This window comes from Crocodylus porosus, unplaced genomic scaffold (genome assembly GCF_001723895.1).
Source record: "Crocodylus porosus isolate Cpor-Errol unplaced genomic scaffold, CroPor_comp1, whole genome shotgun sequence".
NCBI classification, from domain to species: Eukaryota; Metazoa; Chordata; order Crocodylia; family Crocodylidae; genus Crocodylus; species Crocodylus porosus.
In genome coordinates, this window is record NW_017728947.1 from 1,924,423 (window position 1) to 1,936,981 (window position 12,559).

Here is a 12,559-nt window from a genome sequence, read left to right on the forward strand (position 1 = left end):
ACTGCCCGCATCCCTCCAGGTCAAAAATGACCCATCCACCACCACTCTCTGGGTGTGGCCCTCCAGGCAGCTGGCAACCCATTTGACTGTGTAGACCACAGTCCCCCAGTTTCTTAATGAGAAGGTGGTGAGAGACAGTGTTGAAGGCCTTCTGAAAGTCCAAAAAGACTATGTCCACTGCTACCCCTGCACCTAATGATTTGGTGACCTGGTCGTAGAAGGCCACCAGGTTGGTCTGACGGGACCTGCTTCTAATGAACTCGTGTTGGTTGCCCATAAGCATAAAGGGGCACAGCCTCTCCAGCCCCCAGAAGCCCTGTGCTGCCATGATCCCATTGGTCAGCCCCAAGTCTCCCCTCTGCCCCCACCCCCAGCACTGACCCCATCTCTTCTCCCTGCAGCTGGCAAATCAACCTTCCTGAAGCGCCACCTAGTGCCTGCTGGCTATGCGTATGCCAACCGGGTAAGGAGGATGCACGGTGAGGGGGACATGACTCCATCTCCCTTGTGTGGTGCAGGTCTGAGCCCTTCTTGCCTCCCCTCCTCTACCCCAGGACACACTGGGCTCCTGGCAGAAGTGTGTGGCAGCCTGCACAGCAGCCCTGCGCCAAGGCAAGAGTGCCGCTGTGGACAACACCAATCCCGACCTGGAGTCACGTCGCAGGTTGGGCTGGGGAGGGAGGGAGATGCTGAGACTGCCGGTGCAGGCTTGAGGCCATGGGTGGATCTGGGACTTTGAAAAGTGGGGTGCACGTGCTGAGGGGTCCCATCACGTCTAACACAGCAGGTATTTTTTTGCAGTTAAAAATAAACTAGAAGCTTCCCTAACATCGTGGGGGCCCAGAGCTGTATTATTTCATTTAGGATTGAAGCAGAAGCAAATACAACTTCATTGCAAAGAGTTAAAAACAATCTGCTGGGCTGTGAAATAGGAGCTTCATTACCAGCAGTAATCACACAATGGCATTACAGAACAAAAGACAGCCTGATTGGTGGAGCAGCAAGACCATTTAAAAAGGAGAGACACCTATGGAATGAAGGGTTCAGAAGGGATAAGGAAGATGATTATGAGCCAAGAAGTCAGTTGACTTCTGCAGCACTGCCTGGCTGGAAATGCTGCTGCCACTACCCCACAGTTGGTTTTAAACTTTGGGTGGATCAGAAATCGAAGGCGGTGCCCTCCACCCCTGCTGTAGACCAGTGAGAGCTCAGGAAAGTGTTGACATGGATGATAACGTGTTTCTTTTGTGTCCTGTTTAAGCAGGAATCAGAATCATAGAGAAGTCAGGCTGAAAGGGACCCCCCAGAAGCCATTTACAGGGATCTTAGTGGTCTGCAAGAAAAAAAGCAGAAAATTTCTGTTTAAAAAACGCACACATCCTTGTTTTTCTGCAATTTTCTGTGGCAAGTGGACAACTAAGATCCCATGTCATGTACAAAAAGGAAGGATCAAAGACTTCCCTTCAGAGGGCAGTTTTAGTCACAAAACCTCAGTTCTTAGTCCTGCTTTGCTTGTACATAGCTTAAATTAGAACCAGCCTCATCAACTGCTGCTTTCCACTCGGGGGTGTTCATTGCCCTGGAGTGAATTGTTAGGTATGGGGATTTCAACCTTTTGGTTGGTGTACCCCTGGCAGCTGGTTGAGAAGCAGCAAGTATCCCAGCCAGTCAATGAGCCCCAGGGCTCCCCTGTGCGCAGCAGTGAAACCAGAAGTGCCTCTGCTTCTCCACACTGCTGCTGCATACCCCTGGGCCTTCCCAAGTACTCCCAAGGGTGCATACTCCTGGTTGACAACCCCTGTATTAGGTAAATAATCCCACTGTAAGGTGGAGACATAACTGTTTGGATCATTGTACTTGAGGAGTAGCATCCATGGCTTAATGTCTAGTTGGGAGGAGACATCAAATGCTGTTTCTTGACTGAGGGAGTCAACTGACTTCATAGCTCAGTCTCCCTGATCTTTACTACACGCTTCATTGCACAGCTGTTAACAACTTTCTCTTTTTAATAGTCTTAATGTTCCACTAGTCGGGTCTCTTAGGGTCCTGTCTTTTAAGGTGGGTCAGGTGGCTTGGGGCTAGTCAAAGGTGCTAGGCATATCCTCCAGTGCACTTCTGTCTTCAGGGCGTGTGCACATTGGCCACATCAGTCTGGATCATTAATGAATGATTCAGATTAGGGAATGAATTGCATCTTGCTCAAGTTGGGTAGAGGTGCAGATATTAGGACTGGGGTCTAGAATGGATGGAAATGGGCTTGACTCTGTGGGGACAGGACAAGGAGCAATGGCCTCAAGCTGCAGCAGGGAAAATATAGGTTGGAGATGAGGAACTTCCTGATTATCAGGGTGGTCAAGCATTGGGACAGGCTGCCTAGTGAAACTCTGGGATCTCCATTCTTGGAAGCTTACAAGAGCAGGGTGGGCAGCCGCTTGGCTGGGATGGTTTTAAGTCGAAGATTATCCTGTCTTGAGCAGACGGCTGGACTAGATGTGACCTTGTGAGGTTCCCTTCAGCCTGACTTTCCTATAATCCTAGGAATGGAGTCCCCCTTGCAAATCAAGTGACATTTCCATCCTTTTCAGCACTGGGGAGACCTTCCTTGGAGCGCTGGGTCCTGTTTGGGGCCCTGCATTTCAAGATGTGGGTGGATTTGAAAGATCCCAGCAGAGCACAACAAAAATGATCAGAGACCTGGGAAGCAGGACTTACAAAGCTGAAAGAGCTGAGACTGTTTAACCCAGAGAAGACTTAGGGCTATTGTGGAGAGGATTGAGATGGATTTTTCTCTGTGGCTGTAGGGAACAGGACAGGACTAGGAGTAATAGATGAGCTTCAGCAGAGGAAATTGAGGTTGGAGATGAGGAGAAGCTTCCTGACTGAGGGTGGTCAAGCTTTGGGACAGGCTGTATAGAAAAGCTGGGATCTCCCTCCTTGAAAGTTTTCAAGAGCAGGTTGGACAGACACTTGGCTGGGATGGTGTATTCAGGGATGATGCTGCCCTGAGCAGGACTGGAGACTGGACTCACCGTGACCTTGTGAGGTCCCTTCCAGCCCAACTGCCTTGTGACCTTGGGGATGGGGGGGTACCTAGGAGAGGTTCTCCAGTCCCCCTCTCCCCTTGTAAATCTCTCCCTACTTCCCCAACCAGGTACATTGAATGTGCCCAGGATGCCGGGGTTCCCTGCCGCTGCTTCCTCTTCACTGCCTCCTTGGAGCAGGCCAAACACAACAACAGGGTGAGTGAGGACCCCCCAGAGTGGGAAAAGGCCACTGCCTCACCCCTGCCCTGGGTCCAGATCAGGGCCAGTGCCCTATGGAGGGGAAGGGTCTCATCCCCCACTAACCAGAACTCATCTGTCCTTTCAGTTCCGGGACATGACAGAAACGGGGCATGTCTCTGTCACCGATGTTGTCCTCAACACCTACAAGTGAGTGCTGGGGAAGGGAGCACTCCATGGGGTGCAAGGGAGAGTTCTCCCTGCCTGTAGGCAAGTTTGCAGTGCCAGGAAGCAGAGGCCATACCTTAGGGCAGAAGCTTGCACAATGTGGGGTGGGGAGGGCAGGCAGAGTAATCCTGAGTGCAGCAGGGCTACTGCTGGCAGGAGGGGAGACCCTGCCTAGGGGAAGCTCACAGCACTGAGCCCCTCCTCTCCCCTAGGAGCAAGTTCGTGGCACCATCACTGAGCGAGGGCTTCTCCCAGATCCTGCAGGTGCATTTTGTACCGCGCTTCCCTGATGCCCGTCTGGCTGCACTGTACCGCCAGTTCTCTGAGGGCTGAGCCCCCACCTGGCCTGGCTTGCCCTGTTCCCCCACTGGCCCCCACCCCGATCCAGTGTCCCCTGCTGGTCAGGATGGCACTGTGCCACAACTGGGGGCTTTTACTGTTTAAGATGCCAATAAAGAGATACAAGAGACCTCGGCCTTGGTGCTTTTACCCCAGGCAGGGCCTTCCCTACTAGGGGGCACTAGCCACCTCAAGGGGTGGGGTGGGGCACAGAGTCTTTCCCATCTAGGGTCACTGTGACCAAACCCAGGTGTTCTGGCCTCCAACTGCTCAATGGGGGTGCCCAGACACCTGGGTTCTTTTCCTAGCAGGGGAGGGGGCACTTGTAGGAAGTTGCTGGAGCAGATAATATGATCTACTGGGGCTGTGCTGGGGAGGCATTGCCAGGGACCAGGCATATCCATGCTTGGTAGTGCCCCCTGCCCTTCAACACTGGTTTGGTAGTTTGGGGTATCTAACCTCCTGCCCCCAGACCACAGCTTGCAGCTGCCTGGGCAGAGGCTCAAAGCTTGGTCCTCACCAGGGCCACAGTGGGACAGGGTGAAGATGGGGGAAATCTGCCCTTTGTTGGGTACATCCCCTGCCTCATCAGGCCTCTGGTCATCTTCAGGGGCACTGCATGAGATGAGCTATTCATGGATTATGGGAAGGTCCTGGAGGACCAGTAGCATCTGAGCACACTCACTGAGCTTAACCTTGAGCCCCATGGCCAAGCCCCAATAGGTTTGTGCTCCACTAGGGGCTCCATGCAGCTGTACAGTCACACCCCTACTTTACCTTAATCCAGATTAAGCTGTCTTGTGTAAATGTGGCTGGGAGTTCTTTTCACATTGTGTGCTCAATGGCATAGGGTGAAGCATGAAGGCTTCTGCTGCCAGGAGCTGCCCACAGCCCCATGTCACACAAGGATTCCTGTCACATGGACTCTCCCCTTCATCAGCTGCACAAGGGCTAGTGTTGCATGAGGACTCTGGTCCCCATCAGCTGTGTGGCCTCATTTGCACAAGTACCCTCTTACCTCCATAAGCTACACAGAGCTACTGCACTGGCCTCTGACCCAGTCCTTTGCATACAGTGGATCCTGTGCCAATGGCGCCTATTGCCCAGCCTGGGGTGAAGCCTGGCAAGGACACAAGTGGACCCTTCTCTCTGCTCAGTGCCTGCTGGCCACAGGGAGCTGAGCAGCCACCCTCAAACTCCAGGTAGAAGCTTCTGCATGCGGCCAGGAGATGAATATGTGGGAGCCCTGGGCTGTGAGTGGGGAGGGAGTAGAAGAGCATCGGGGCATGCTGGGAGTGTTACAGCTCCCAGCTGGGTCAAACCCATGTATCCTAGCCCCCAAACACCAGTAGACTCCCTTTACCCAGCCAGGGGAGAACCAGGTATCCCATCTTCCCCTGTTGTATCCCCTTCTCCCCTTGCTCTGAACTCCCAGTCAGGAGAATCCAAGCATTCTGCTCCCTCCCCATTCCAGCATCCAGCCGATCTTCTCCCAAAAAAAAAAAAAATTTTATTTTATAAAAAAACCCTAAACTAATTGAAAAACAGGTGCCAAGGGCTGAGCTGAGGGGGAGTGAAGGGGGTCTGGGTCCATCAGGAGGTGTCCATGTTCTCCCCCTCTGCAAGAGAAGAGAAGGTTAGAGTCCAAGGGGAAGGGGCTGTATTATGCCCTCTCCTCTCTCCCTATACCCCCTGCCACCCACCACTCACTGAGCTCATTGAAGAGGAAGGCATCCTGATACTCCTTCATGTACTGGGTAGAGCGTGACTCATCCAGGAAGAGGGAGTAGACCCGTTTGATGTCCTCCACCTGAACCTCTGTACCCTGAGGGAGGAGCAGGGTAAGTGTCAGCTGTGGAGGGTAGGGTGGAGGGATCCTGTGCCAGGACCAGCCCCCTGCAGTCCAACTCCTCTCACTTGGCTTAGTCACCAGAGCCACAAGGGAGTTACCCACTCTGCCTTGTAGGCCTGGGAGGGAGCCCACATGTTCTGACTCCTTACCCTCACTTTTTCCCAGAGCTGGGAGAGATCCCAGAAGTTGCAGCTTCCCTGCTTTTACCCCACTCCTCTCCAAGAACCCATGCATCCACCTTCTCCCCTGCCAGAGCTCCAGATTTCACTGCCTTAGAGCAGTGAAGAACCCAGGCATCCTAGCTCCCCTGCTGTAACCCTCCAGACCAAACTGTCCACTTGGCTAGGACAGAAGCCTGGAGTCTTAGCTCCCACCCCTTCTTCTACCCATTTCCCACCCAGAGCTGCGAGAGCACCTAGGCTCCCAGCTCCATTCTAGTGCCCACCACCTTCCTGGGGTGGGACCCAGGCATCTGGACTGACCTTCCTCTTGCGGCATACAAGGTTGGCGGCAGTGATGAGCTGGATAGCGTAGCGCAGCGAGGTCTCCAGCCCAATGCGAGTCAGCACCGTGTAGGCATCCTCATTCATTTCCACATCCTCCTCCTCACACCTGCGTGGTGGTCAGACACTGCTTGAAGAAAACTTGCAGTGCTGGCTGTCCTTAGCAGCTCTTGGGGGCACTGTCCCCTCCTGCCTTTCCCCCAAGCTGTGGTAGATCACATTTCCCTCCTGGGGGCACTGTCCCCTCCTGCCTTTCCCCCAAGCTGTGGTAGATCACATTTCCCTCCAGGGGTCCCAGTACTGTAATTGGGGGGTGTGGAGCCACTGTTGGGCTGAAGGGCCCTGCGGGCAGCCTTAGGTGCTGGGGGGAAGGGGGGCAAGAGGAGGGGAAGGGAGGAGAGGATCCTGATGTAAGGGAGTTGGCAGGATGGGCCCTGCCATTGAGGGGGATGAACCCTCCTATGGGGGAGCTTGGAAGGGGGGTGGGGAAAAAGGTCTGCAGTGCAGAGGAGAACCTTCCAATTGGGGAGCTAAAAAGGGGAAGCAAAGTTTGTGATGCAGGGGAAACACTCCTGAGGGACTGGGAAGGGTAGAGGGGTCCGTGACTGGGAGGCCCTGGCCTCACCGGATCTTGAGGATCTGCTTGGTCTCCTTGTCGCTGTAGGGCGAGGTAGAGATGATGAGCAACCGGTCCAGCAGGTCGATGGGGATGCCATGGGGGCTCCGGTAGTTGGTGCCACGGATTCTGCAGGAAAGGAGTTGGAAGCATCAGGGCATTGGGGTCTTGCCATGCTCCCCCATCCATGCCCATCATGCAGTGCCCTGCCCTTGTGCAGGCCTCCAATCAATGATTTAACTGACCCCTATCCTTTCGTCCCACCAAGTGATGCCCTGCCCAGATCCCACCCCTCTGGTGGTCTAACCAAGGGATGGCCTGCCCATTTGATGACCTAATCTGCCCCGTCCCACCCCCTAACCAAGGGCTTAAGTCCCACTGTGAGGGTGTGGGGCAGGCTTTTGTCTACTCCAGGGGCCAGCTGGGACCTGCAACAGAGAATGTCTTTTCCCAGCTCAGGGTAACACTGGAGATCACATCTGCCCAGACATCACTCCAGGGGGCAGAAACAAGCCAACTGGCTGTGAGGCATGGACTCCAGGAGAGGTGGCTATGAGATGGACTGAAAGGGGACATATTGAGCTGAAGGGAAGGGGGACACTAGAGCAGCTCCTCAATGATTAAGCCATGGGCCTGTCTCTGCTAGTGGTCCAGGCACAAGAAGCAGGGGTCTGGCTGACAGCACAGGCCTGTGGAGTACTGCCAACACAAAGACTATCAAAATATCCTGTGGGATGTATTGGAGCAATCAGGTGGGAATAAAATTCAAGCGTGTAACGCCAAATTCTGCAACAGTACAAGTATCTGCTTTAAACCAGGAGCTCCCCTGATGGGAAGGATCAGGAGAGTGGCAATGCCAGAATATGACTGTATAGTACCCATGTTGGGGGACACAGGGGTAGGATGGGGGTGTCTTCCAGGGGTCATGGGATTCTCCCTGGAGGGAAGCGGGGAGCTGGGATTAGAAGTAGCAGCCTGTGGTCAGTGTATAGGGGTTGGAGGTGTGGTCTGTAAGATCTTCCTAGCAGAGAGATGGAGAGCTTAGAGGGTGCTGGGATACCAGGTTCAGTTCCTGGGACCACGTGAGATGAACTGGACTGGAATGGGCACAGTGAAGGGTAGCTAAGGCTGATCTTGGCTTGATTAGGCCTAGAGGGGGTCCTCACAAGAGCAGGTGTTTAAGGCTGAAGTCTCATGCCCGCCACCCACTCTGCCATGCTTGACCTGGTAATGCCGCGGTTAGTGGCCATAATGAGCACAGGCGCCATGTCGCTCTCCAGCGCCCGGTTGAGGAAGGAGAAACACTCGATGTCTAGCATGTGCACCTCATCGATGAAGAGCACCTGGGGGTTAGACAAGCAGGTCAGTAGTGTGTGGGGGGGAGGAGAGCATGGGGCACGATGAAGGGGTCCCCCTTCCCCTTTACTCTGGTACCCGTGGACACCTACTGTGGCCTCTCCCCAGTCCCTCACAGCTGGGAGCCATGGATCACCCTAGTGCCGCCCTAATGTCTAACATTCCCCTTTCCCAAAAACTGCACCATGGGGTCACCCTAGGAATCCCCTGATCCCAGCCCTTACCCCACAGTCCTGTGCCCTGCTTGCTGCTCCCCCAAAAGGTGGCCCAGCCTCAAGTACCGCCCCCACCATACTTACCCCAGGCTGCCACTCCTAGTCCCAGCTCCCCACTTCCAGGGTTTGTGGGGTTCTTTCTGGAGGGAAGACCCCCCTCCCCTCCTTCCAGTGCCCACCAACCTGCACACTCACCCCTGGGATGACCTCAGCTTTGCCCTCCTCACGCCACTCGGCCACCTTGGCATTGATTTGTTCCCGCACCTCTGACTTGATCTCGCCAGTGTCACCTGGGGTGGGAAAGGGAGGGGCTCATGTATGGAGATCCCTCCCCTAGTACAGTCCCGTAAGGGACACACACAGGTTCCACCCTCCCCTGTGGGCAGAGAATGTCTGTGTGTGCATGCCTGTATGCATGTCTGTGTGGGGTGAGAGGGAGATGTTCATGATCCAAATACCCCAGGGACAAGAGCAAACCCCCTCTGGGGGTAGGTCTGCCGCAGCCATAGGAGGAGGAAGAAGCCTTGGTGTGGGTGGGGGTCAGGTAGTACCTGAAAAGAGAGCCAGGAATCCCTGGGTGCGGCTATTGATGACATCAATCTCATGCAGCGATACCGTATGAACCACCTCCTTGCGCTTCTGCAGCTCCCCATCTGGGCACTGCACAAACTTGGTCTGGATTTGGGGGGGAGTAGAGAGCTCAGAGCTCACCTACTCCCCCACTCCCTGCCCCCCAACCCCACTACCCCTCCCCTTGCACTGCATGTGTGGCAAACAACTCAGACTCCTGCCTGCACCCCTCCACTGCAGCATCTGGTCTGGTTTGGGATGGGGCAGCAGGAGAGATCTCAGGGCTGGTATCACCAGCTCTACATCCACACCAAAGTCCTCTGTGTTAGGGGGGAGCTCAGCCTGTCTGATGCCACCTGGGAGCCCCCTTCCCTATTGGCTCCTGCAGCTGGTAGCCAGAAGTCCCCACTCCACAGCTCTGCCTATACCCCACCTTACCCAGTAGCCCCCCATCTTGCTCAAGCCTCAGTACCTAAAAAACACATCTTCTAGGCCCTAGCCCCTGGAATCATAGAGAAGTTGTGCCAGAAGGGACCTCCAGATGTCATTTAGTCCAACTCCCTGCCTGAGGTAGGATCCTCCCACCCCACTGCAATAGAACCTGGGGGCCCCACCCCCCCAAAATGCTCTGGTACCCAGAGGCACCCACTGCCCCCACTTCCTGCATACCTGGGAACCCATGGCATCATAGTCCCGTGCTCGGGTGAAAGAGCGTCCCAGCTTGGTGATCTTGCCCGTGGCTTTGTCAATGGTGATGACGTCCCTGTGGGAGGAGGGAGGGCTCAGGCCTGGCTGCCTCAGAGAAGGGGGGCAAGGTCACCCCTGGATGTGTGCTGAAGTGAGGTGGGAGCACATCCAACTTCCTCAAGGAAACTAGAGGGAAGACATCCGGCAGTGCTCAGGGTCGCTGGTGTGTCTGTGTGTGTGTGTGTCTCTGTGTGTGTCACACTGCCACATCAGCACCGGTGTGCTCCAGCCTATATACCACCCTGAGGGGAAGAATTCATGCTCACCCTGCCTGGACTTTCTCTTTGGTCAGGGACTCAATCATCTTGGTGCCCAGGTCATAGATGGTCTCCATCTCTGTTGTCTTCAGTGTCAGCTTCCCCACCTTGGCACCCTGCAGATAGACAGATGGACGCAGTTACTCATCACACCTGACCTGGCTATAGGTACAGGAAGGGTCTTGCAAGGGTAGCCTCAACCAACCCTGTCCCATATATGCCAAGCTGAGGGGATTCACAGTCACATTCCTATGGGGGAAGCTCAGATCCAGCATAGGACAGCCCCTGCCCAGCCCCAATCGCCACTTACAGTGCCAGTAGCTGGGCGGTCGATCTGGATCTCCACTACTTCCCCCTCAATGATCTCTGTCTCCTCCCTGCAGGGATGAGGGACAGAGAAAAGTCAAGAGTGTACCCCCAACCCCCACTGCTTCTGTCATATGGAGGGCTGTGGGGATAAAGCTGCTCCCTTCCCCTGACTGGGAGAGGTGATTGCAATTGCTGTGACTGATCTATCAGACTGCACTCCCTTCCTGGAGCTAGGGATAGAACCCAGGAGTCTTGGCTTCCAGCCCCTGCCCCCCACAGCTCCAACCAACCAGACCCCACTCCCCTTCCAGAGCTAGAGACAGCACCCAGCAGTCCTGGCTTTCAGTCCCCTTGCTCTAATCCATCAGATCCCTACTACCTCCCGAAGATGAGATGGAACTCAAGCGTCCTCCTTGCAGTTCCCTGTACCACCTCACTATTCCCCACTCCCCGAGAAGGGACAGAACCCAGGTATCCGGGCCCATCCTTACTTGATGCGCACTCCGATGGAGCGCCGGAAGGCCTGAGTCAGTGCCTCTGTCTTGCTCATCTCCAGGGAAAAGATCTCACTGCCAGCGATGGCTGTGAATGGGGTGTCCAGCCCCAGGGCCTGAGCCATGCCTGGGGAGATAGAACGAAGGCTGTGGTTACATCAGAGGTTGTACAACTATGCCATCCCCCCTACACGGGCACCAGAGCTTCAGGATGGTTACAGCCACAGTTCCCCATGTAAGAAAGGAACCCCCCAGGTGGTGAGATCTTAGGGTGGGGAAGCCTAGGAGAGACCTGCAGGTGGAGACGGGGCAGGTCCTGGGGAAGATACAAATGCCAGGGACAGCAAAGTGAGGAGATGCCTCTCATGGCAGCCAGACCCCAGGATGGGGCAGGAGAAGACAGATGAACCCTGATCTCATATGGTATAGGAATACAGGGAAGATCCCTCCCACTCAGGGCATGGATATGGACAGATCCTGAGGCTGCCCCAGGCCCATACCCATGGCGATGGCAGTCTTGCCCGTTCCTGGCTGGCCAGCGATGAGCACAGCCCGGCCTGCAATCTTTCCCTCCTTGATCATTTCCAGGATGACGCCAGCGGCACGGCGGGCAGCCAGTTGCCCCACCATGCCCTGCGAGACCTGCGGGGACAGGATGTGAGAGGTAGGAATTGGCAAAGACCCTCTCCCCATACACAGCTGCCCCCATGGACCCCCACTGCTCACACAGCTCCCGGCTCCCGCCAAGGCTCCCCATAACCCTCAAGACCTCATCTCTGCCCCCATTCCTGCCATGGCTGCCCCGTACCCCCCCTCCCACTCATGTAGTCCCAACAATGTTCCTCATGACCCCAGCCCCTGTCTCCACCCCTACAGCTATCCCATGCCCCTGCTCCTCTCCCACTCCTACATAGCACTGCATGGACCCCATAGGCTCATGCAGCCCCTACCAATGCCCATCACTGCCCCCCCATCTCTGCCTTTGCTCCCCCCAGTCGTACACAGTTCCTGGCTCCCCCCTCCGACTCAAGCGTCCACAAACCCCCAGGCTTACACAGTGTCCACCAGCACCCCTAGTACTGCCTCCACCCCCCAGCCCCTTCCTCTTCTGCCTGTGCAGCCCCACCTCCATGAGGCTCTCCCAGTACCTGTCTGGGCTCCAAGGCATCGTCCAGGCCCAGTCCCCGGATGTGAGAGTGGGCGCCTGGGGGAGGCAATAGGGCAGGTCGATGAGGGTCTGGAGGGGGGAGTCCCCTCTCTCCCCCCACCGCTCCCCCTTCAGGCCCGCTGCCAAGCAACGGTTTCCATGGAGACGGTCTGGTTCGAACTCCCACCCCCCACCCTTGGACTCACCGATGCGCTCGATCCGCGTCACGTCGCGCACCTCGGGCACCTTCGTGGTCTGGGGCGGGAGAGACGGGGTCAGGGGGGTCCTGACCCCACCCTTCCCCCATGTGACGGCCCGGCGCCATTCTCCCCCCTTCCCCCAACAGCCCGGATCTCGGACCTGATTCCCACCCCCCCGCGCAGGACTGGGCCCGGTCCCGCAGGGGCGCTCACCGTGGTTGCCATGATGCTCACACAAACCGCCCGGCGCGGCCCGGAAATGACAAACCGGAAATCGAGGGAGCAAGACGCGGAGGACTGAGGCAACCGCTCTAGGTGCTGCTCTATGGCTCGTGGTCCTCCGGTCGCCCCCAGCACCTCCCCTGCTGAAAGGGGTTGCCACCCCACCCCGTCCCGCCCCACTGTCCGCTTCCTTCCTCCCCCGCGGCCCGTCTCAGCTTTCTCGCTCCGCGACTCCTTGCCCTTCCCCCACCCCTTCCTGGAAAGCTTGACGCTTCCCCTTTAA

At 56.1% G+C, this 12,559-nt stretch overlaps 2 protein-coding genes across 6 annotated transcripts in view; one reads left to right on the forward strand and one right to left on the reverse strand.

Annotated features, from left to right (window-relative positions):
• The window catches only part of LOC109320799 (AP-2 complex subunit alpha-2), a 621,923-nt gene that overhangs the window by 222,878 nt on the left and 386,486 nt on the right, over window positions 1-12,559 (forward strand). The gene's annotated exons all lie outside the window — the stretch shown is intronic.
• Window positions 5,281-12,322, reverse strand: RUVBL2 (RuvB like AAA ATPase 2). The gene is made up of 15 exons (XM_019551082.1): window positions 12,268-12,322; window positions 12,061-12,109; window positions 11,856-11,911; window positions 11,208-11,349; window positions 10,705-10,834; window positions 10,215-10,281; window positions 9,914-10,020; window positions 9,570-9,663; window positions 8,882-9,005; window positions 8,526-8,620; window positions 7,984-8,102; window positions 6,769-6,888; window positions 6,123-6,252; window positions 5,499-5,613; window positions 5,281-5,407 (listed from the first exon to the last, which is right to left on the reverse strand). The coding sequence occupies exons 1-15, from the start codon at window positions 12,277-12,279 to the stop codon at window positions 5,382-5,384; spliced, it is 1,386 nt and encodes a 461-aa protein (XP_019406627.1). The 5' UTR covers window positions 12,280-12,322; the 3' UTR covers window positions 5,281-5,381.

What these genes read in the sequence shown, in the direction of transcription:
- RUVBL2 (XM_019551082.1), bottom strand. An exon ending in ATGATGCCATGGGTTCCCAG is followed by an intron (nt 9,006 to 9,569) that starts GTATGCAGGAAG and finishes CCCCAAATCCAG; the next exon opens with ACCAAGTTTGTGCAGTGCCC. An exon ending in ACTAACCGCGGCATTACCAG is followed by an intron (nt 6,889 to 7,983) that starts GTCAAGCATGGC and finishes CCTTTCCTGCAG; the next exon opens with AATCCGTGGCACCAACTACC.